At 32.9% G+C, this 25,501-nt stretch overlaps 4 protein-coding genes across 11 annotated transcripts in view; all 4 read left to right on the forward strand.

Annotated features, from left to right (window-relative positions):
• Nucleotides 1-10,801, forward strand: part of LOC126774169 (phosphatidylinositol 4,5-bisphosphate 5-phosphatase A) — a 34,647-nt gene extending 23,846 nt beyond the window's left edge. For all 8 annotated transcript variants that reach the window (XM_050495548.1, XM_050495554.1, XM_050495552.1 and 5 more), the window contains 5 exons: nucleotides 3,665-3,890; nucleotides 4,124-4,266; nucleotides 5,613-5,678; nucleotides 5,987-6,120; nucleotides 6,208-10,801. In XM_050495548.1, the coding sequence (XP_050351505.1) occupies nucleotides 3,665-3,890; nucleotides 4,124-4,266; nucleotides 5,613-5,678; nucleotides 5,987-6,120; nucleotides 6,208-8,331 (2,693 nt within the window). In that variant the 3' untranslated portion in view covers nucleotides 8,332-10,801. The remainder of the gene's footprint in view (nucleotides 1-3,664; nucleotides 3,891-4,123; nucleotides 4,267-5,612; nucleotides 5,679-5,986; nucleotides 6,121-6,207) is intronic.
• Nucleotides 10,802-12,611: 1,810 nt separating this feature from the next.
• LOC126774256 (protein cornichon homolog 4) lies at nucleotides 12,612-13,085 on the forward strand. Its single transcript, XM_050495691.1, has one exon. The coding sequence runs from the start codon at nucleotides 12,612-12,614 to the stop codon at nucleotides 13,083-13,085; it is 474 nt and encodes a 157-aa protein (XP_050351648.1).
• A 10-nt stretch (nucleotides 13,086-13,095) lies between these two features.
• Nucleotides 13,096-15,226, forward strand: LOC126774206 (uncharacterized). The gene is made up of 4 exons (XM_050495619.1): nucleotides 13,096-13,618; nucleotides 13,697-14,045; nucleotides 14,441-14,690; nucleotides 14,805-15,226. The coding sequence occupies exons 1-4, from the start codon at nucleotides 13,096-13,098 to the stop codon at nucleotides 15,102-15,104; spliced, it is 1,422 nt and encodes a 473-aa protein (XP_050351576.1). The 3' UTR covers nucleotides 15,105-15,226.
• A 4,108-nt stretch (nucleotides 15,227-19,334) lies between these two features.
• Nucleotides 19,335-25,501, forward strand: part of LOC126774210 (heparan sulfate 2-O-sulfotransferase pipe) — a 61,483-nt gene continuing 55,316 nt past the window's right edge. The window contains exons 1-2 of the mRNA XM_050495624.1: nucleotides 19,335-19,363; nucleotides 21,308-21,585. Of these exons, the coding sequence (XP_050351581.1) occupies nucleotides 21,542-21,585 (44 nt within the window). The 5' untranslated portion in view covers nucleotides 19,335-19,363; nucleotides 21,308-21,541. The remainder of the gene's footprint in view (nucleotides 19,364-21,307; nucleotides 21,586-25,501) is intronic.

Here is a 25,501-nt window from a genome sequence, read left to right on the forward strand (position 1 = left end):
TGGTAGGAATAAAAAGTTGAAAATAAAGCCTACTAATAAGTATTTCCTACTGTATTGAACCACAATTCAGTAGGAAATACGTACTACAGGTACATATTTTCCTAAGGGCGATCATACCTAAACGCATACAATTTATTAAGAATTTTTTTACTAATTTTTTAGTGATGTGAATTTTATTTTTTTGATAAAAGATTGAGATAGTAACTAAAAAATATAAAGCAATATTATAATTTTAGAGTAAGTACATGTTTTATCTTATTTTATTTTAAAGATATAAATATCCGTATGTAGTCAGTTTCAATTTTTTATTAAATTTAAATAAAACCTTGGAATATTAATCGTACTGTTCAAAGTAGTGAGTAGTGTATCGACATCTAAAATAGTATCATTTTTTAGTTGTTTCCTTTAAAAAAGATAAAATACAAACAAAATATAAAACATTTATGCTCTCACATTTTACTAGAAAAATAACAAGTTATTTGATTTGTGTTATGTCCAATGAGTAGAATGCTATCAATAAATAAGTAAAATTTTATTTCTACGAAAAATATACGCTAACATTTAACCGTATCAGACAAATACGTCACGTATTTCAATACAAAATACTCTCATTTAAAGGATCTTTTACGAATTTAGCATAAATATATAAATATTTAAAAAGCATTTAAATATCAATTTGCAAAGATTAAGTACATCTGCCATTATAATCAACACTAACTTCGCAATGAGTCAGCGACTCAGCGGCGGTACGCACGTGCGCTAGTTTGTTTACAAAATTGTAATCTGTAACATTTTAAGAAGTGTAACACATGATTTATGTCTTACTGGTCTTGTGTAACAACTGCCAAGGCCAGTTGCATTCATCCTTCGTATACTGTAACCGACTAAAAGATTATATTTAAATAATTTTAATAAAATGTTTGTGAAGTTTTGTTTTACATTTTTTTATCAATTTTATAAAAAAACATTGTGGTAGACAATCAGAGGCGTAAACCTTTTACAATATTAGCAATAAAGTATTTGAAGTAAATGTAGAATTGTCACACTTATACCAATAGTATAAGTGGTATCCGTAGCAGTGCGGTGGAATAAACTCCAAACCTACTCCTCCTCTTTTTAGGGATGATTAACTAAAAAAAAGATTGCGATATATTTTCCAGTATATACCTAGGAGTTGCCAAATGTTTTAGAATCCAAAATATAAAGAAATTCAACTATATATTTCCCTAAATTTAATAAAGAATAAATATATATTTGTAATAATAAGATTTTTTTTTCTTTATTATTATTAAATTCCAAACCAAAGTTGGCACAAAGCTGTACCTATTTATTTATCATACTTATATGTTACAAGCCGAGATGGCCCAGTGGTAAGAACGCGTGAATCTTAACCGATGATCGTGGGTTCAAACCCGGGCAAGCACCACTGAATTTTCATGTGCTTAATTTGTGATTATAATTCATCTCGTGCTTTACGGTGAAGGAAAACATCGTGAGGAAACCTGCATGTGTCTAATTTCACTGAAATTCTGCCACATGTGAATTCTACCAACCCGCATTGGAGCAGCGTGGTGGAATAAGCTCCAAACCTTCTCATCAAAAAGAGGAGAGGAGGCCTTTAGCCCAGCAGTGGGACATTCGCAGGCTGTTACGGTATATGTTACAATATGTGCTATAAGAATATAAATAAGATTTATACGTAATAATATTTATTTTGTTACATTTTCTGATCAACATTTACACGACAATAACAACGGACAAATACATATAGTATTTTCACATTGTTAACGTTTTGAAAAAATGACCTGAAGTATCTTATATCAGTCTTAATAACTCTTGCGACTGCTACCTCGACTGACTAGAACTTTGACTGTAAGGGCAAATGTTACAACCTTAATAATGTAGAAATAGTAAGAGGAGTCTCTTTACTAAAGCGTACTTCTAACGAAAAAATAAAAATCACGATATAACCTTCAGTACATCAACATAAATAGAGCAAGAGAGTTATGTCTTAATCATATTATATTTGTTATTGGGTACGGTAAGAATTTGTTTACACAAACTTAAATTTTATAACACATAACTCACATGAACGCACAAGATTTATTTATTTCCGACAATATATACAGGTATACTGCGATATAAAAATATTACGTAATGCTTCATTTTTCCGATTTAACATAATAACTAGTTTTATACGTACATTTAAAATAAAATTTATGCTTTTATCATAATTATTACAACAGAATGAATATGAGAATATTAATTTTTCAACAAGGTACTTCCACCATAATAAACAGATAACAATATGTTTATATTTTTAATAGCATAAGTAATCGACAAAAATCTCCAAGTGTTGGTACACTAAGCTAGTAAAATCTTAGAGCGCTCCTACACCCTCTATGAAATGACATGAACATAATCTATCTTATGCATAGTCTTGAAGGTTTTTTTATGCATAATTCTATAGATCTAAATAAAAAAAAAATACTAAAGCATATAAAAGATGCGTATTAATATTTGTACCTTATGTAAGAATCACTTTAAATATTTTCAAAGGAATATGGCCTTTAACCAATATTACTCAAAGTATCATATAATACTGTGAGTAATATTGGTTAGACAACAATATTAATGCTGCATAACCCGTTTATACGTTTGATTAGTTTTAGTTCTCTCGTATTTCAAACCGTAACCGTAAAAAAATGCCGGCCTATGCTTCAACCTCACAAAACATCTGAGATCAAAGAATGATATATCTCCGTGATTTGACATTTTTATCTTAAAAATACTCATACTGTTGTAGACAAATAAGTTTTGATTGTAAGTTTTACCGGAGTCACGCAAACTACTACTAATCCGATTGATATATAGTATAGTTTCATAGTATCATGAATTTGTAGTAGCAAGATAGACGTAGCCTACATAATATATTAATTCATATACGGTATACTTTTATTATGCCAACGGAGTTGGAGGAAAATTGTTAGTTCAAGCGCTTTCTTAACGAAAGCTGCCAAAACTATGAAAGAAAAAAGAAAACGTGGTATGCATCATTTGCAAAAAAAAATCAATCATTCATCCTCTTATATATATATTATAGATAGTGGAATAAAATAAACGATGACTTCAGTTAGATTTACTTTTATTAAACTTTATCAAAATAAATGACATATTCTTTTCCGTAACTAATTTGAAAAATTGCCTTATACAATTCGCCATTTGAGCTAGTACTTGAAGATACATGACATAAAAAAGACGTGTTGCATGTGGTATAGATATCGCGACTCTAAGCTCATTCCACTTTATAAAAATATTTGTATAATAAATTTAAATAGAACCTCATTGAACTTGTGCGTAGTCAGTACCGGTAGCTAGTAGTATATTAAACAATTTTCGGCAATCGTTTTTGTTCAACAGCGTTATTTTACATAAGATCATTGTGGCTGTTAAATATGTACTTATCAATAAATGAGAGCGATTCATTGGAGCGATACGCCCAGGCCACACCTATCGCTATCCAAATTGCGTTACCGATTTCCGATCTTTATTCCGTGACTCTTTACTATGAGTACACTATTAGTTTCTATTTCATGTCACTGAGCAGTCACTATTTGAATTAATTTACTTAAATATCATTTGTATAAATCATAAAATATTTCAGAAAGCCGTTCGTCGTGCGGCGGAGGCGGTGGGTCGGAGGGCTCTGAGGGTCGCGCGTCGTGGCGTGTGACGCTGGACCACGACCTAGTAGAGACTTTGAGTGCGATATATCCCGAGTGGTTCAAGCAGCCCCGACGTGCCCCCGAACGTAGTCGTGCGGCTTCGCCCTCCCACTCTCCCGCCTCGCCGCGAACCCCCTCAACGTCCCCTGAAGACGACACCTTCAGGTATCTTATATTTTGAACATTAATAAGGACTCTTATTTTAACACATTATGTAGTCTAACAACCTCGTAAAAATGTAAAATCTTGTTTAGTTTAAATATTTTCAATTTATCGACTGTTGTTTGTTTATGATGTGTGGTTTTAAACAATGAAAAAAATTATGGTGACAAATTCAGCATTAATGATTATTTGTAATATTAATTAATAAATGTATTAATATTAGTAAATTGGTTTAGTTCGGGTGCAGAGGAGATGGCCGGTCGACAAGCGAGTTGTAGCGGCACGAGCGAGCCGCCGAGCTCGCCGCCGCGAGTCTCACCCCCCAAGGTCGTCGTGGACGATAGCCCGCTGCAGCCGGCCATGGGCAAGCATAAGGAATGTAAGTATCGCGCATTAGCGAGAGAGACCGCTAAGACCACTCGCATTGGGTGCTTCATGGTCACCAACGATTAATGTGTATGCATATACAACTTTAAATAAAATACATAATATGAAAAAAGACAAACAAGTATTTTTTAATTTAAGTATAGACTTCGTCAGTAGTGGATTAGGCATTGGGTTTTAAGCTATTACATAAAAAATTAATTTTTTTACTGGTTTTATATTACGTAATGATTTTTTATGCATAGCTTTAAACGATCCCCGTATAAACACCATTAAATGTCGAATATAAATTGCATTCAGTATCCGGGAAAAAAAGTAAAATTTGCTCATAAAATAGCGTAGCTGCTTATCTTCATGCAGCATTTATCAAGTTTTCTGCGATATACGCATCAGAATGCGGCGCGCAACGTTCACATCCGGCCATACTTGCGTCTCCGCCTGTCTGCGCGTGCATCGCCAATAAACAAGCCGTCTCTCCGTCGGTACCATCTCGTACACATTGAACTATATATTACGGCTCACGTAACATAATCAAATGACTGAATTGACACCGTAGTCTTTTAATATATTTTCTTTATCTTAATAATTTTTTTATCAAAGGCGATAAAAATATTTATGACGTACATTATGACTCCCGAAAAATATAGTAGCTAACGACATCGTTAAGTTTTAAAATAATATATTGCAATGGCTGTCCACGTCATTTTATATATAAAAAATAGTGGCAGAATGCTTAGGTTCGAAAGACTGAAATATTTTCATAAGTGAATGCTCAAGGAAATCGAAGCGAATGTTAACGCCCAGTAACCCACAATATTCGGCCCACTGGTAGTGAATGTTTCGTCTGTAATACGGTCGCGGCATAACACTAGTTTCCTTGTGCAGTGTTTATTTATATTGGCACTTTGCCAACGATGTCCGCCCGTCTCTCTGCTCTTTGCTCGTCTACAGCAAACAAGAATATAGTTCTGTATGCGCCCACGCCCATTTGCCATCTATATCAATATTATCGTAATGTATCGATCGACGTATCGACGTCCACATTACTTTGCATGTTACGTCAAAGTTCGTCACCTGGATCTGGACCGTCATAGCTCTTATTCATTCTTTCGGTTAGCTATTAAACACTTATGATATAATAAATGCGGTGGCCAACGATACCGCGGTCGGGGCCATATTTTTGCTTGTACTTACGTATAAAATTTAAATATTTCAATTAATATAAACAGGAAAAACAATTTATATAAAGCGTCAATAATATTGAGGAAAAGTCTACATAATTGAATAAGATTAATGAACTTAACTATATTTCGTATCATTTAATTTTGTTTTGTCTTTCAGCGTTAAAAGTTAAGTTGATGATGCGGCGTCCGATCAACCAGTTGGTGGCCCAAGGGATTATGCCACGTAAGTGTTCAAGTTCTTGATTTATCAACAATATGGTAATAAAAAGTACTGTAACAGAACAATTACTAATCAACTAATCATGTAAATGACGAGTCTTGGTTAGGCGCCCAAACGCCTGCGCAGCTACGCTCTCGTCGCAGCTTGCGCGTGGGCGAAGGAATTTTATTTACGGGCTTAAATGCCGCGGCTAATGAGATTTTCTAACCGATTGGCAAAGAAATCAACATTTTTGTTGTTATAAAGTACGAGAAAATTAAAGCTAATTATTGAAATGTCTAAAATATTTTAATCCGTAATCTTACTTACAGCTTTAAAAACGCCACCAGCGTATTTTAAACAAAGAATGCAGTTGGAAAGAGCAAAAACGGGAGATTTGTTAAAAGCTAAGATTCAGAGTCGACCGGATCGTCAAGAATTGGAAAGGAGACATATATTAGAACAGGTTAATGTTTATTTAATATAACTAAATAAATAATATTATTATATAAATCATAAAATATAAAACATTAATCGATACATTTATTTTCAGGAAAGCCATGTAGATCCAAGTTTGGCGGAGAAGCAAAGAATGCTTAAAAAGGCGCGTTTGGCAGATCAACTGAATGATCAATTGTCGCATCGACCCGGTCCACTTGAACTCATAAAAAAAAATATACTACATACAGAAGAAAACATTGAAACTGCTGTAAAAAGCGGAATTCTAGCTTTTAAAGCCACAAGCGAAGGATCCTCCGGTCGGCCTCAGCATCCATCTTCGTATTGCGGGCCTTCAGAGGAGGTATCGCCTTCGCCGTCGCCGCCCTCGACACTTTCGCCAGTCAGTAGTACATCTTCTTCTCAGCATCCTGCACCCGGCAAAGATCCGACGAAACGTAAGAAGACAAAACAGAATAAGCAGCTAAAATCCCGTTTTAAATTTCACGAGTACAAAGGGCCGCCGAACGCCCAGAAGGCGTCGTCGCCTCCGGGCTCAGTGGAGACACCGTACAAGTTGCTCCTCCAACAGCAACAGCTGCTGCTGCAGTTGACGCTGCCCTCGTCGCCGGCACCGTCGCCGGCCGCGTCCGACTCGTCCGACGCGCTGGGCGCGCCGCCGCCGCCGCCGCTGCCGCCCGCGGCCGCCTCTCTGCCCACCATCTCATTGGCTCGCTTCGAGGACATGAAGGTGTCGGACCTGCGCGCAGAGTGCAAGAGGCGCAACCTTCGCGTATCCGGACCCAAGCCGCAGTTGATCGATCGCTTGCGTCCTTACCTCTTAGAGATGCAAGAGGAGGCGCCTAGGTCACCGGTGTCCGTCGCGTCGCCGGAATCGAAGGCTGAATCCGAGCCTTCCGAGGATATAGTGCAATCGCAACGCCGACTTATAGAGGAGCTCGAGCGCCAACTCGAAGAGTCTAGGCAACAGCTCGAGGCGGTTAGAAGGGAAGCCACCGGCGCGGCCGCTAGTGATCAGAGACGAAGGCTCATTCAGGCGCACTTGTGCGTCACGCAGTTACGAGCGAAACTCGATGCATTACAACAGCACCCCGCACCGCCACCGCCTCCGCCGCGTTACGTTATTGCGGCTTCCGACGCCGCACCTGAACGATTTCTTCGTCTGTTTACTGTCACTCCACCGACCGCCACGGGTGAGGTGAGCGCTGATGTTACCTCGTCGAAGTCAGGAAATTCGGCATATATTTTAAATGGTGTAAAAGTTGTCCCGATTGCTATTCTTCCGACAACACACTACGAGCCCGAGCATAGTATTCCCGTGCCTCCTCCGCCGCCGCCGCCGCCGCCACCGTTGCCGCCGGTATCGCATGCTGTGGTCGCCACTTCTATACACGATAGTGCCGAAGATAGTCAGATTATGGATGACGTCCTTGAAATACTTGTAGAAAATGGAGAGCTTCCGGCTTCGGCAGTCGGAGAAGTAACTCCGAACCGATCACTCGATACCGGCTACCTCACTGCTGGTTCTAGTGAATTCACACCAACCGATGTACTTAGTGATGAAATACTTGGAGATTCTCACGTTCGCGACTCGCTCGCAGCCGACGAGTTGCAGAGAGAACTTAATGACATCGAAAATGAAATTATGAATCATGCGGATTTAAATTCGGTTACCAGTCGATGTGACGTCGATCACACCGTTACCGACATCGATTCGGATTTGAATGTCGATCTATTAGCAAATAGCGAATTTAATGCTAATTTCTGTAATTCGGATTCGACGTCTGACAATCATGACGACTTCTTCGGTAGATTACTAGCCGGGGATACTCACGTCGCCATGGACATCGACGACGACGTACCCGAGAGAATGAGCATGACCGCGCTCACAAATGGAGACATCTTAGATCATACACGAACTGGCTTTGAAGATATGAACGATTTATCATTACCATCTTTACAAAACGAGGACACGCATCACCATTCCTTCGATGAGCGGTCTTGCGAGTTTGACTTCAAAGATTTCGATCTAAATTCAAATATGAACGTCGACAGCGATACGTACGACTATATGAACCATGAGCTAATTCCGAATCTGTTCAGACGGGGCCACATGCCGCAGTGCGACCCGGTGCTGGGCGGCGTGCCGGCCCGTCCGGCGCCGCGACCGGCGCTCAAGCACTACTCGTGGGACAAGATCGAGTTTGACGCTACCTGACCCGTGCTCGCCTGTTTATCGCATTGAAGTGGCGCTCTCTAACGATACATAAACTATGATCTCTTAATACACCATAATGTCGTAAGTCAGAGGAATCTTCGTCTACATGATTTTTTTTCAAGTTTTCGTACTCCCAATATCGCCAATGAACTCTCGGCGGTTAGTGTTTAGTTTAAAAAAGTAGAATTATTGAAAAGCTACTGGGTAGCGATTAACGTAAAAAACGCTAGTCTCGTGCAGTGACACGTTCTTCCAGGATGGTGACTTAGTAAGGACTAGACATAAACTTAGGCTTATTTTCATAAAACACATAGTGTTTGCAGTGATGAGAGAACTGGACGTTATAATATTTGGTACTTAATATACGATTGTTTGTATTGCTAGTGGTTAAATTATATTAAGTGATTTGTGTTTTATTTATTAGTGAGTGTTAAGCGTCAGTCACCAACACGTGTGCAGTGACATTCTTGGCTCACATATTTATGATAAATCCATTTATTTACTGAGGCATATCTACTTATGTATATAATGAAAGTTTAATAATAATACTCAACATAGTTGTGGATAACTGCATTCCGCCCGATGACTAAAACTTAGGGGAAAAAAATTATCATAAGGGATATTATGTGTCCTTAGAGATGGTTCATCATTAAAATCATTTGACTTTTATTTTTCAACACAATGACGTTTATGTATTTAAACTATCTCTTTTGCATGTTTTACTAATTTCCCAAATCAGTAAATGACATTCCAGTCTTGTTGAATTGCAAATTGTTATACTTACGATCTCTCGGGCTTACAAAGAATTCATAATAACTGTTAAATGAGAGAGCAAAATGCATATTCACAAGTCATCGTCATGGGTGGGACCAGCTCGGGAACAATATTAGATATGAATCATTTAGTTAATATAGGGAGCCGGCTCCACACATACAAAATCATATGCAAGCATTCCTAATTCATTGTTTATAAATTATACCTACAACTTCCACTTATTGTTTAAGTTTAGACCCTTCATAAGTTAGTGTTGTTTAAATGATTCAATAAAATGTTCTTTTCCTAATTTGTTTAATATTTATTATAATCTAAAAAAATTATTATAAATATTGTATGAACGTAACATTCTTGAAAAAGTATCATTCCAGTGTATTGTCTAAAGCTTAGGATAGGTGCACCTTTATCTATAATAATTATTCTTAAACAATATAAGGAATGTTTGCATAGGATTTCGTTGTATTATTTATTTGTAAACCCTCATTAGAGTACCTTCGTATTTTATTTCGATTTCGTTCAGATATAATAATTAGGCTTTCGTGTAATTGCGTTCATTTTAGTTTTGTTCCGAATCAAAATTATTCGTGAATCGGAATTAAATATGCCATTATTTGCATTTATATTTTTTAATAATAAAAAACCGATTACGACAACGAATATGGCTTTGCTGCCTCAATGTGCCAATGTTTAATAGTTTGAAATTTAAAAAGAATATTTTCCATGTATGTAGTTTATTTTTAATAATGTTAGGTTTCTTTCGCCAGTGGTGTGAATGTATGTTGGTGGGTAATATGTGATAGTACTTTAAGAAATAATATAATTTTAAAGTACATTCACATATGGTATGGTGCTATATTTGTAAGTTATTGTATTTAAAACTTATATGATTTAAAGTCAATATTAATTTGAGCCATTCAAAGTTAACAGAACAATAATAATAATTAAAGAAAACTTATAACTTAACATTGTAACGAAAACGAAACTTTGGAAGTAACAGATAGTCATTCAAATGTTTTTATTGCTTTACTAAAATTAAGTAATATTCCATAATCTAAGTGAATTAATAATAATTTTAATAAAAATATTTGTTAAATTTAATTGCTCATCAAAATTGTACCTATCCATTTAACAAAATATTATTCTTATAAGGAAAATGTTTGAAACACGATCTAACTTTCGTTAATTAAGTGTGTTTGGTTTATAAGTTTTGGAGGGTTAGTTTAAATTTATATTTAACAAGAAGATATTAAGTGAGATTAAAGTTTTGATATATATGTATGTAATCTATCTGCATATTTGTTATTGTTGTAATTATTGTAGGAGAGTTTTAACATTTGTTTTCTAATAGTTTTTATTCCGAAGTGATATACAGTGCTAAATTTGAATAATTTTAGCGGTTTAATATAGTTATGGATAGTGTAACTGGCTTCGTTATATTGCTTGTATTAACCGTACATATTGCGTATTCTCATGTAATCACCTTCATAATTATATTTTATATAAATTACTCTACCATGTTAAGAGTCAGATGTTGACTGTGACAGACCCAATATTATAGTCATGTGATAAGATTGTATTGATTAGTGATTCTGTACATTTTAATAATTTTTTACCTTGCCGTATAATGAAGCCTTGTAAATAATTACCAAGCCTTTACTAGTAATAAGGAATTGTTGAAAAAAAGTTTTGACATAAATGTTGTTTTATTTTAATATCGAAAAAAGCCTGTCTTGAGAGCTATATATTAAAAAGTTCGTCTATATACAAAATTTTGATTTCTTAGAATATAATGCTGCCGTAATGAAGTGATGCATCTAAGACATAAATTGAAGAAAAAAAATTAGAAAATAATATATTTTTTCAATGTGTATAAGACGATAGTAAAATAATCTTGGTATACGGTGTAAAACATTTTTATTGTAGTTCTTACTAAACATAAAATATATTATATATACTATAAACTATAAAATACACTAATATAGTTTTAATCTTTTTTTACGGAAATTAAGTGCCAATAGACGGAAAACCCTTTCTCATTAGGTATTATTTTAACATACGTTTCGAAGAATGTATGTAATGTCGTTTTTTCCCTTTCGGTCTGGAGGACTATTATACGTATAATAGGTGCAGGTAACATTACCGAGATGACCCAGTGGTAAGAACGCGTGAATCTTAACCGATGATTGTGGGTTCAAACCCGGGCAAGCACCACTGAATTTTCATGTGCTTAATTTGTGGTTATAATTGATTAAAAAAACATCGTGAGGAAACCTGCATGTGTCTAATTACACTGAAATTCTGCCACATGTGTATTCCACCAACCCGCATTGCAGCAGCGTGTTGGAATAAGCTCCATACCTTCTACTCAAGAAGGGAGAGGAGGCATTAGCCCAGCAGTGGGACATTCACAGGCTGTTACTGTTAACATTAAGCGATCCCGACCGCTGGCCCAACGAGCAACAATCTAATAGGATTGCTAAACTAACTATAGGTATATGGAATTTTATTTATTGTTTCATTCGCAAAACATTAAATAAGAATAAATTAATTGTATTCTACTAGATTCAAATACAGCATGTTACCATAATTATTTATTACAAGATTAAAGAGTTTAATAAATAATTCCTTTGGTATAAATTTAATATCGTTAAATAAAGGACAATGAAGTTACTATGTTATCAATAAATTATTAATTAGTAATTTTGAAAAAGTTCAGTGGCATCGGGCGAACGTTACACGATCATCGCGTAGACGTACTCGATAACAGATACTCTGTACACGGGTGCAGAGGTATTCGAGAAAGCTTCACCAATGTTTCCATGCAATAAGGGAATCATATTAATCATTTAAGAAAGATCTAATTCACAGATAAATCATTGATGTAGGTGAGAAGCAGGGTCGGTCATATGCTGCTATTCTGTGTCAATGTAAAAATTTGGTGAAACTCAAAAATTAATTGTATCAATTATTGTACTGTCAAACAGCAGTACTTAGTATTGTAGTATTGTTCCGGGTTGAAGGGTGAAATTAGTATAACTAACAGGCTCAAGGAACATAACATCTTAGTTCCCTAAGGATAATTTAGTGGGGGTATTGACGATGTCAGTAATTGTTAATATTTCTTACAGCTCCAATGTCTATGGACATTGGTAACTATTTACTAGGTGGTCCGCTTGTACATCCGCCTAAATATGATATAAAAAATACCACTATTTTAAATGTTGCTATTGAATTTAATATTAAAATGTTTCTAACTGAAATATCTGTTTCGATACTATTAACGATAAATATTGTCTTTCCTAGAGGCTATATAGTCGAAATAGCAACACTCACAAAACGTCCATAACTAACGTGAATTTATACTCTTTGATAATTAAAAAAAATCTCGAAATTTATATTTTATTTTAGTAAAACTGAATTCTGAATTGTGGTTCCTTAAAAAAATTATTATAGGGGTATTCGAGTGACATCTTTTTTAAAATCGCTCAGTAATAGCAGAAATAGTGATGATATTGGCTGAAACTTTATTGTTTTTTTTGGCTCTGATCGATAATGGTGCTATATTATTTCTTTTAGTTTACTATATAATAACATTATCTGATTTAGAATGCGATTACTTGAATGCTCAAGAGTGCTGCGAAAGACTTAATTATTGGTTGCTACCTAAATATATCGCTCATACGTTTCTTACTATTTTGTTACTTCTCCATGGTCATGTCATTCTTTTTTTGTTTCATTTACCCATGTTTATTTATTTGACGTTTGAGTACTTTACGATACCACAAGGAAATTTAGGAGCATATGATCCTGCTGAAATTCATAACAGAGGTCAACTTAAAAAACATCTTAGGGATGTTATGGTCTACATTGGATACTACTTGTTATTTTTCTTTGTTTATTTGTATTGTTTTATTTTGGCCTTGTTAAAAGGAGATCCTATTCGTCGTGGTAGTGATGATGAGATTGTGACAGAAATTTAACAAAACAGACATGTCCGCCAACTCCCTGAACGTTACATACTCGGGATCGGGGGAGCAAGACAATGAGAATACTGAAGCTGTTGTGAGTGAAGTTGTGAGTGTTAAATGTGTTAAAGTACCGTTGGATGAGCATATTTCTGCACATATAAACAAAAAACATCTTGTAAGACAAGAAGAACCCTTAAAGTGTAGTAGTAATTTAGTAGACAAAGTAATTCAAAACTATATTGTTGTTAAGCAAATACTTAGTAATTTATCATGGCAAGACAAGCAGCTCTGTGAACTTGTTTGTACTACATGGAATTCCGCTGTGCAAACATTAAGGAGAGAGCAGTTAAGTCCAGGAGACTTTGTAACAGACTTTCGGACTCATTCTTTAACATGTGGAACTGTCTACAAGCAATCCGGAAAGTTTTACAATAATCCATTGGTAGTTATGGCTTTTGTTAATACATCTGGGTTTAATATGTCCTGTCAGTGTAAGTTGATTAAACCAAGTCCATGCCCTCAACCATGTAAAAAGGAACATTGTTGTAAGTTGCAAAAATGTATTATTATGCTTAAATTGTATTTAAAATTCTAATTCTTTCATAAACAACTGTTTTTTTCAGTGATTGATGTGGTACATAAAATCAGCTGTGCTCCAAAGGACTGTATGAATATTATCAGATCAGATTACATTACATATATGCCTCTTCCACAGTCTGTGACATTTGAACACACACTTACGAATCTCAAATCACTTCCATTCATTGGGGGATTATATATTCCAGTAATACCCAGTGTGAAGTTTCATACCATAAACTTAAAGTCAAATGGTAATATGCAAGATGACTTCTATAATGTTGTGGATGAAATAGCAAAAGATAGAACCTTAAAAGGAGTCCTCGTATATGTTACTGATAAGTATCTATTGAGATCTGTTGAGGATATTGTTTTTTTAAATTATTTAAAGGATGTGTAAGTATCATTTCTTTTTTATTTGCAGACTGTTTTAAACACATATCAGAGAGTATTTTTTTATGATTTCTTGTAATATACATATAATGCTACATATAAATTTTTATTATATATATATATATATGCTACATATAAATATTTATATTTAAATTTTTACTGTAAGTTAGAAAATGTTATTAATGGCTAAAACTTAATATGTACAAAAATAATAATAAAAATTATAATATACAATAAATAAATTATAACATGCTTAATATAAATGTATCTTCTGTTATTATTTTAGCACTATGACTTATTAAAATTTCTAGTTGTATATTAAGCTGTTTTCAATGTAATTGATGTCAAATAAAAAATAGCTTTTGTGTTTAATTAAAATTAAATGTTAATTTTTCTAGGCAACCCAATATACCTTATGCTTTAGGAGGCTGTATCATTGAGGATACAATATTTGAACAGAGGGACATAGACGGAATTGTTGAAAGTGTTAATAAAGGGAATGACTTCATTAGTGAAAACTTGATCTCAATGGGCTTATTTACTATCCCAAAGGAATCTCCATGCAATGAGTACAATTTTGAAATGTTTTCTTTCATTCTTGAGTCATCAGACTGGACAAAGGCTAAAATACAGCAGGCTATTAATGAGGTAAACAAACTACTTTATTATTATACATTGGTAACTATTTTCATTTTCAAATAGGATTGGCACGACATGCTATCTCTAAAATCTTTATTAAAAATACTTAAAAAAATTTTACAGTTCTCAAAGAAAGTTCCCAAATTTGAGTACAGTGTTGTAATCAAACTCTCCTGTGTGGGTCGGGATCAGAAACATAAATGGGAACAAGAATGTTTCCGAGCAGTTTTCCCAAACACAAGAATTATTGGATGTTTTGGAAATGGTGAGATAGGTGTAAACCATCCAACAAGACTGCCACCTGTGGTGCCCACAAGCTGTGTAAAGAGACAAAGACATGACTCTGGACCACAGTTTGGTATTGTTTATTCTTATTCTACTGTTTTTGTATACATTGGTTGGGGAAAAATAACACTTCCTTAAGGGTTGAGGAAATATTTTAACATTTTACGTAATGTAAAGAATCTTTGGGTTTAAGGTCACACTAGTTTAAAGAATATGCTAAGAGATTTTAAATAAAAAAGGAAGCATTTTTCATTAAATTACTAATTTTTTTTTAATTGGTTCTTTATCATAAGGAGTTCTAAGTTCAAGCTAAAACTTGTCTAAGTCACCTCACATTTGAGGACAATTGAGGGTTAATTTAGTAGATTAAGCATGATAATATTTATTATATTTTCATAGTATTAAGAAAAATATTAATTACATAGGTATGGTAACTAATATTTGTAAAAAAGTAAAATTAACAAACATTTTTGTGACAAAATCAAACTTATTTCGCGTTTTCAGTTTTATTTTGTTTGCTTTAAAAAAGAATAGTTAATGTTAGCCATATTTTATTATGGTTAAGGATTATATTTGTACAATTTTTAAAATGATTTGTAATCATTATTGTCTTATGTGAACAAAACCATTATTAAATGAGTTTAAAGCATCATAACAAATATTTATTCTAATCAATGACGTTTTATTTCTAAACACTTATGTAACATAAATTAAAAAAATGTCATAAGCAATATCCAACGAGTGCCTCTCTTCACGAATATTCGTGTCGGGCATTCAAGATAAATACTTTGTGTTCGGTCACCGACGATGTTCCTGTCCACGTTTAGTGTCCAACGTTGGCATATGGTGTTCGGGAATAAAGTTTGACGGAAAAAACTTTTTGATGTGTACTAAATTACCGATAGTGTTAATGTGTGTCATGTAATGAACACTTTGGTCAGACATGTTGCGATAAAGCTAACCTCCGCTGAATCCCGACAGTGTGGCCGCAGGGTTAGAACACTAAACAGCCTCGTTGCACATGCAAAAGGTGCTCGCATAATATATACTATATCAACGAAAGGCGGCAGATTGAATGATTGACATGTTCATAGTATTTTTTTTATTTAGTACAATACAATATTACTAATTTTTAACGTACGATAATCTATTAAGATTAATTTCAATGCAAAAGACAGTTGCGCGGGCATTTAGATAGATAGCGGCGGAACTTAATGAATACAGGGCATTTTATTTAAAGATATAGTAAAAATAAGAAATTACACACCAAGACAACTCCTGCATCTCCACTTGATTTCAAAGCTATTTTGTACGACACAGTTTAATACTATTGTAGTTATGTATTAATTATTCAAAATAAATAAATAAATATTTAACTGTATTCAGCAAGTGTCATAATTTTGTCATTAACGTATTATAAATAAAAAACAGGAACACCGACCGCCTCGCTCACCTGCATGGACGCGATAGCCGTTTTTAATTAACAGGTTTACATTATTTAGATCATACACGATCTGCACTTTCTTAGCGAATACCATATAAAAATATTAAAAAAAAAACCTTTTGTGGTAGGTGGATAATTTTCGTGATGTAATGCTATAACCTTTTTTTTTGTGTGATGTAACCTTATTTTATTTACTCTATTAACACATTAAAATGCTACTTTATACTATAGTGGGTACATAAGATTACAATTTTATAAATTATTTTAAATTCAGAATTTGTAAGATGTCAGGTTCATCATTCATGTGATTATTTAAAAAATAGTTACCAATAAAATATAATTGAATTTACAGACTAAGAAATAATTATTTGTAGTTTATGTAGGTACGTATAAAATATTTAAATTGTAATTTAATGAAACCTACACATTTATACGACAAGAGGTTACTGATAAATAATTTAATAATTTTTACCTAATCAAGTCTAGTTGTTTGTAACGGTATCTAAATATAACTGGAGCGCTTATCTTTGTAACGACACATTATTGAAATAAATTGTACAATGAAAATAAGACGAGTAAATGATTGATATCCATACAAAGCACGCTTTTTATTTGGTAGATTCATCATTTCGTCGGTTTGCTTACAACAATAATAGTTAGCTCGATTCCATCGATTATGGGGTGTAAGAAAGGTAAGGAGAAGTATCTATTTCTTTGTATAAAAAGTGTCCTTCCAGACGTATAATTTTTTTTTGGCGCTGCCGGAGCTAGAGGGTGAAATTTGAAGGAATCTTCGAATACTCTGTAAGTAAAACAGATTTGGAGGTAGAAACATAAACACCCGCCATTAGAAGGCGCTATTTTCAAATTATTATATTCATTAATTTATAAGTTCCAACTATACTACTATAATAAACACATAAATGTAATACTCTCTAGCTACAGTCCCGAATTTATGCCCCTAGGCCTGCCTAGGGGAATAAACTCTGCTTCGAAATGAGGCAAATGTCAAAATGACTAAGGCGCCCAGGCATTGGGTATGTTACAATCCTAATCGAGGTCAATAAAAGTGCCTATCAAACCATGTGGGCAAAGCCTGGGCAAGGGTTTGACCGAGGCATCATAAAATCATTATAGTTCGTAACCAACAACATCTTAAGCAAATCCGTAATCCGACTCGCACTTGATCGAATTTCGAAGGCTTGATCTGCTAGAGGCCTTGGATATCTAAGTCCGTGTCTGGCTACAATAGCCAGGCAATTTATGGATATTAGAACCCTTAATTCGTTTTTAATTACATTTTGGTAGACATTTTGTTCAGACCCATAGTATGAGATATTTTCCCTTAACTCTACACTCCATTCCCGTGATAGACTCGAAGTGAAGTATTTCTCCTACTATAATAGAAAGGCAATCCGAGAAAACGCAAATGATAGCTACATACTTTGGGCTTAGCACACATTAAAAAAACGAGCCTACGTCAAGTTTTTACTAGTGGTAGGGCTTTGTGCAAGCTCGTCTGGGTAGCTACCTCATAAGTATTCGAATACTCATCAGTATTCTGTCGCAAAACAGCAGTACTTGGTATTGTTGTGTTCCGGTTTGAAGAGCGAGTAAGCTAGTGTAACAGGCACAAGGGACATAACATCTTAGTAATTGGTGGCGCATTGGTGATGTAAGCGATGCTTAATATTTCTCACAATGCTAATTTCTATGGGCGTTAGTGACCACTTACCATCAGGTGGCCCATATGCTCGTCCGCCTACCTATACTTTAAAAAAAATACATGGCTGTTCTGATGTTGTTGGATATGCCGATGTTTTTGGATATATAGATCTGTATTGTTAAAATAATATTGCAATTATAAATAATATTACATTAATTGGTACTTCCAAGATAGTCTAATATGGCGGATTTAAGGGATGGAAAAATTTCTTAATCATAAAATCACGATTAACACTTTAATGCAAAACTCGAAAGTGTTTAAATACTTATTACCAAACCAGGTACTTGCGGGTTATGGCACAAAAGTCATAAATCTTTGATGAAAAACACAATTTCTTGCGACGAATTTAACCGATACAAAAGATAAATTCATAAGCTTTGTTTAAATAATAATACATTACAATAGTTATCAATTATCATACAGTTACGATTTAATAAAATGAAATTGTATGTAAACTGGTGCAACAAACGGTGTCTCAAACAATAATGAACGCAGTCCCGACTTAGTTAGCTTGTATTTTTTGAATTAACGTGCAATTGCGTGCACATTATAATGTACCATGCAATGTTTTGTAGATATTTTTCTTCAGATAAACGAATCTGATATGTATATTCCGTGATCATGAGAAAAATCGCATCGCATGATTATAATAACCATTCAAATTGTATTACATACTCCCGACACCCGTCTTATTATATATGTTACCTAAATTAAATAAGGTTAAAACTTTATTGGTTTTACATATTTCGCATAAAACAAATTTGCACCTTAACCTAACTTGAGGCAAAGCAAAGAAATATCTGCTATACACATAAAATGTTAATGTAGGTATTTAAGTAAACATTAAAAAATACTTCGAGGTAATCTTACTATTAATCAAGACTATTCATCAAGATTTTCAAAATTATTTCATTTTACTGTAATACTCCTATTCTGATCTAATAATTGTACACATAATAAGAGATTATAAATTTGGTTGTTTTCTTGTTAATGTTTCTTACGTTTTTTCATATAAATGTAGTATAATCAATGTAAAATGTACAGATAACATTTCACTGATCCTCTCTCCAATCGCCCTCTTAGTAGCAAATCGGTCGTCACAGCGACTCCAGTGTTCAGTAAAGCGCTCGAATAGCTGCACGCTTCCTAAGCTTAGCGCGTTGTAACGATCGCGCGCGCAATAGCTAAAAATATTAACAAAAAGTTCTTTCATTTTATTTTCTAGTGGTGAGAAAAATTACACTTAAAAATATATGGTTAGGGTTTATACTAAATTTGAGCTAGTAAAATTAATGTGTGCTGGTTTTAGATTTAAATTCGGTTGTCTATTTTATTATTATTAAATAATATATATTACTAAATAATACATTTTGTTGTGAATTAGAGTAATCTTGCAGAAAGTAGAAAAATATACTGATGAAAGTTATAAAAAATAAAATATAACGAATTGAAAAATGGAATTAAATACAAACTCTCTAACGTATTTCATTATAAAAAAAGTAATATAGCTTTAAGATTATGCATCACTTTAACTTTTTAAATTAAAATATGTGCAAATATGTGCATGGTAATGGTCATTTGTAATAGAAAAGATATAAATTTTATTTCCTGTAAAAACTTTACTATAAGTGCAACCTATGTCATTTATTTAGTTATTTTTTTGGGAAACATACAATGTGATGACACTTATGAGATAATAATACAAAATAAAGTTTCTACCGATAATATCGTCATGTTGTGTCTTATAGCAAAAATAAAAGCATTTGACTTTGTTTTGATTTTCGTTAGAATTGCATCGATAATGTTAGTTAACAAAATATCGCTGATAGTGATTTTTTAAATAAAATTAAATGAAATTGAGCTGAATAGATAAATAAGTATTCTGTTATGTTTTGTGAAGAGTTTTTCAAGCTTTTACTTCATATCTGCTAGACCAGTTTTTGACCAGCTACGAATAGGCAAATCGGCGAATAGTATTGTGACATATAATTATGTTTTAACTAGTTCATTTTAGAAAATGTCGTAAAATATTTAATCCAAATAGCTTTTGCATTGTTTTAAAATCAAATTATTTGTTGATAAAAGTACAATATGTTTTGCTGATAAATAAACAATATTATTTTCGTTGATATCATCTTTTTATGTAATAAGCCTAAATGGACTGAATTATACGTAAATTATTTATTTAAATCACGAAAAGAAAGATTTAGATAATATTATATTTGGTGATTTACTCATCTATTTACAGATCTTGTCTTTCTTACAAGAGGTTGAAGTTAGCGTCGATTTCCTTTCGTTCATGTGATTTTAAGGTTATAGGCATGATTATTATTTTTTAATTTATGTGATTTACAAATTTGATATAGATATAAATATCGCTTTACTGGAAAAATCATATGAAACCAAGAAAATATTTTGACTTCAAGTTCAGAAATGATTTATACCTACCGAAAATTATTATTACAAAACAGGCAGGCATCTTATTGCCTTGATTTATTATTGAATTATATAAACTATACATATTATTAACAAAGAACAAATAGAAACATATTACGCTTGTTACTCGAATGTTGAAAATTTTGTGGCATCTCCTGCTTCATTTAAAATAAATAAATAAAGAAATTGAAATTTAAAAAAAGTAACATCGTCGGTTTAGAAATTTATAAAATTAGCTGTAGGTGCTGTGACACAACATGGCATCTTGGTACCTTAAAGCTACATTTATATAAGCATTTTTCATTCATTAAGGGACAACGTTTAAATGTTGAAACCAAGCAAACACAACTAAACAAAATTATTTGTCTGACAAGTTTTATTACTAAGGCATGAACAGTAAACTACATTATACTACCATTCTGAGCTATTAAAACTCAGCTACTGGGAAGTTTAATAATAAAATTATCTATAGTAGTATTCCCTACTGTGCAGCAGTAGGGACTACTACTATAGATAATTTTATTAATTAAATTTTATAAGCGATTACTGTCTGTAAGATGGCCAACATGTAAAATATAAATAACATTTAATTTTGCAAATTACAAAGCACCCTACTACTATACTCGTATTGTAGTATATTAATTATATCGTTTATAGTATTTATGTTGTATTATAGTTTTAGTTAATTTTTTACTCTATTTTAATGGTATTAAAGTTAAAATATATCTTTAACAGAAGCCACCGGCGTAACCGACTGTATAAATATAACTTAACACTTCAATGATTGTTGAATGATTAATGAACTATTGTGAGTGAACTTTTTTATTGTGAAACACGAGCGGATAGACATACTATTTGCGTATAAGTATATTGTGAATTGTGATTCCGAGCTCGTTGGAAATAAAGACAAGTGAAAGTTGTAATTTTTATTGTGGGACAGTCGGCAAAAGTGAAAAGACTCAAGAAACAATGGACCACATTTTTCGGCAACGTAGGATTAGCGTGCCTAAACGGTAAGCACTATAGATATTTTCTAATTAACATAAGAAAATAATTTATTGTGACGAACCGATTATTTTTACTCAAACAAATACCTATGTTCAAAAGTTTCAGTTATTATTTTTTTGCAAATAAAATATTTAATTAGACCTAAGTATACTTTTAATAAGTTATTTTATAATTTAAACGTTCTATGAAAAATTAAAATATTTACTACACAAACAAACATTTTAAGCGAACATATACCGCGGAATAAAAAAGCCTATTATTTATACACTTTAAGACGAAAAAAATCGTTGCTAAGAAAACAAATATAAACACTTCGAACAGAGAAGCGTGGCCTACCACTACACCACTGGTAAAATCTATGTGAGCGTATCTGCTCAGGTACCCTCTTTGTCGCGGAAACAGCCTCATTTCCAACCGGACGCGCACGACCTGAACGAAATGCAATTATAAATAAAAATATTGTATGAGAAAAAGTTTTTTGAAATTTATATTAAATTATTTTTTTCTATTAGTTAATCACAAAAAAAATCCTTACAATGAATTTTTATTATAATATTAATTGTTTAAATATTGAAACCTGCGTCAGATTTGTAGAGATAAATAATTTTATTAAAGTTAAATAATTTTATTACCTACGTTAGCTCTGAAAAGTATATTTTAAGTAAGACTGAACGTCATTGTCCAATGTTACTTGAATACTTACGTTCTGTAACTTCAGTTATATTCATACTAACTTATAAGTTTTTAATTTAATGGTAGGTCATCACTCGAGGCTTTTAATTTTTTGGAAATAAAATATGTCATTGTCATATAACTAAATAACCTGATGTATATTTCGCTGATATTGAATGAATTTTAGTGACATTACGTAGGCAAATATAATAATTGGATATTAACAGTCTAATTGGTTACTGGCAGTGCTTCATATTGATTGCAGGTGCAGTTCTTATAATCCCTAGTATTAGCCATATGTAAGTATACAGTTAACTTGTACGAATCAATTTATACGTTTTATTTATTTTTTATCGTTCTAATATTGTAAAAGCCATTTATAAATATTTAGGTAGAAATGTTCAAAATTATTTGGAAAAATTCACCGCGAACAACTTTCATGTTTTCTCGTAAAACATATTTTTACAATTTTAGTCAGTTGTGTAATACTAAATGAAATTCGACCTGGGCTAATTCTTATTTTTAAAATAAAAATATAATGAAATAAATAAATTAATTAGAAAAAAAATCAAGATGCATCGCGTTAGAAACCGATTTAGCATTATAAACATAGATTTCCTTAAAGGTGAATGACACAGAAGCGACAGTGTTTTTTTTTGTGCAAGAAACTTGCGCATGAGCATTGTTGTTGACAATGAGGAGTCGCAGCACAAGAGTTCCTACACACGACGGTTTTATAATTTTTTTTGTAAAGGCGAATTGAATTCATTGAAATCTATTTTATTTGCCGTTTTGATAATTCGTTTTAAATGTTTCTAACAAAACTGCAATATTTGTTAGTTAGGAAATATTTTATATTTAAATTTATTACAATCTGTTGTTTATTTAATTTACTACTGTAACTTTTTCTTGCTTATCCAAATATTTATTTTTTATGATTAAATATATATGTGATTCTTTAAAAGATTAAGATATTTTTGAACTTTAACGCTATTCTTAGTTTTGAAGCGAAAGGTCATGCCGACAGGATTACCCACCAGTTTTGTGTTCACATTTTCTACTTTTGTTCGGATCCCATAAATATCGATAACGTCCAACCACGCACAAAATAAGGAGAAAACTTGCTGCAATGGAAGCTAATACACTATAATTTATTGTTTGGAGACATGCCACTGAATATTAGATAATTTATTTTTAAATGTTTCCTAATTTACAATATTCGTATCTACTTCATTTTTCTTCAAACAGATTCAACGTCAATATTTTAATGTTTCATCGTGTATTATTTAATTATTTGAAATACAATTCCTAATTAAGCAAACAATTTTAAAACAAGCTGGTTTCACTCCACATTAATATAGATATAACTAAATGGCATTTTTACTAATACTATTACATATAAAACATGTCAGTATAGATACGCTTAGAGCTAAAACCTTCAACATTATGAAACAAAGTACTTGCTGTAATTTGACTTCGTTACGTATTATTAAAAAATAATCATGGTTTATTTTTTGTTAACGTCACAGAACTTTGAAAACCTTTTAAGAGTGTGAGAAATGCAATAATAATGATGTCATTTACAGTATATTTATTCAGAGCGTAGTTATTAAGATAGATGGATAAAACTTTCTAGACATAATTTTCTCTAGATTCATTCACCGTGCTCCACATTTTTATCACTGAGCACAGTTTTTATGTTTATTTTTTTTCCAACGAATAAGAAATTACTGCTTCTCTAGCATTATATTTTACTGTTATTACTTTATATACTGCATATAGTTCGAGTTAAATAATACTCCTACTCACTAGGATACTTACAACAATGTAAATGAAAACATGATGTTTTTAATTGACTGCTAAAGTGATGAAAAGCGGATTACTTTTTTTATACTTAAATAAATATTTTATTTTGATTATGTATTTTGCGTACCTGTACGTAAAAGGGTTTCACAAAAATATATAAAAATACATAGAATTAATAAGAGGTTTATGACTAAATTTTATCGTTCTCCTAGCTGGAAGAAAATTTTAAAGCAGGATTTATTTTTTATCTTTTCTGCATTATTCAAATTTTTTTTACAATTTGTTTCTGTATCGACAGTTAGTCTGCTAGCTACGCTTCACTTGCCCCCTCGCTGCGTGGCCAGCGTCTTCCAATAATTACCCTACTCGTCCACTTACCAGCACTGTGTGTAACTGTGATTGTAGCTCGATGATTACTATTAAACCTGACGTATTAGGTTTAATATTTACCACTGGACTAGCCTTGATTTATAATAAGTTACCGTCATTATACTTTATGTATCATAATATGTTGGTTTTGGTTTTCGACCTCGATGTCAATTCAAATGTTCATAATAATGAAATATAAAATTGACGAATCCTTCAACTCACAGCATTTTATTCGTATTGAAATCGGTCCAAGCTGAGGGAAACTATAGAACCTAGAAAGTTTATGATCTAATCCCATTTTATTGTAGTCATGATATTAACTGGTGTAATAGGCGGTTTAGTGAAGTTGCTTTCGGATTGTAGTTGGATAGGAAATTGGGTATCAACAAACAGTTACATTATTTTGTTCTCGAGGTCAATACACATTGATCTTTTTTTATCACAGAGTCACCGTTCGATGTGTATTCTTGTCGCGTTGCTCATCGTAATTGTCACTGCTTATTTGTATAAACTCGGCTATTAGGTCGGCTCGATCTCGTCTTCTTTTCGCAATCTATCGATAAATTCTTAGTGTGGTTAAATTGGATTTTTTTTTTATAGAATAGGAAGGCGGACGAGCATATGGGCCACCTGATGGTAAGTGGTCACCAACGCCCATAGACATTGGCATTGTAAGAAATGTTAACCATCGCTTACTCTTCACCACTGCGCCACCAACCTTGGGAACTAAGATGTTATGCCCCTTGTGCCTGTAATTACACTGGCTCAGTCACCCTTCAAACCGGAATACAACAATACCAAGTACTGCTGTTTTGCGGTAGAATATCTGATGAATGGGTGGTACCTACCCAGACGAGCTTGTACAAAGTTCTACCACCAGTAGTCTGGTGAGAATAAATAGTGTTGCCCGTGTAAGGCTGACTGGGCTAATACTCGCATATATCTTTACTTAATGTATCTGATGACTGATCAAGTGATTTGTCAACTTTGGCATTTGGGTGTATCTAAATAAATTAAAAACTATTACATTTTGTAAATATGGCAGTCGAATAAGACAATTTTTAAAATCGTAAA

The sequence above is a fragment of the Nymphalis io genome, chromosome 16, assembly GCF_905147045.1.
Source record: "Nymphalis io chromosome 16, ilAglIoxx1.1, whole genome shotgun sequence".
Lineage (NCBI taxonomy): Eukaryota > Metazoa > Arthropoda > Insecta > Lepidoptera > Nymphalidae > Nymphalis > Nymphalis io.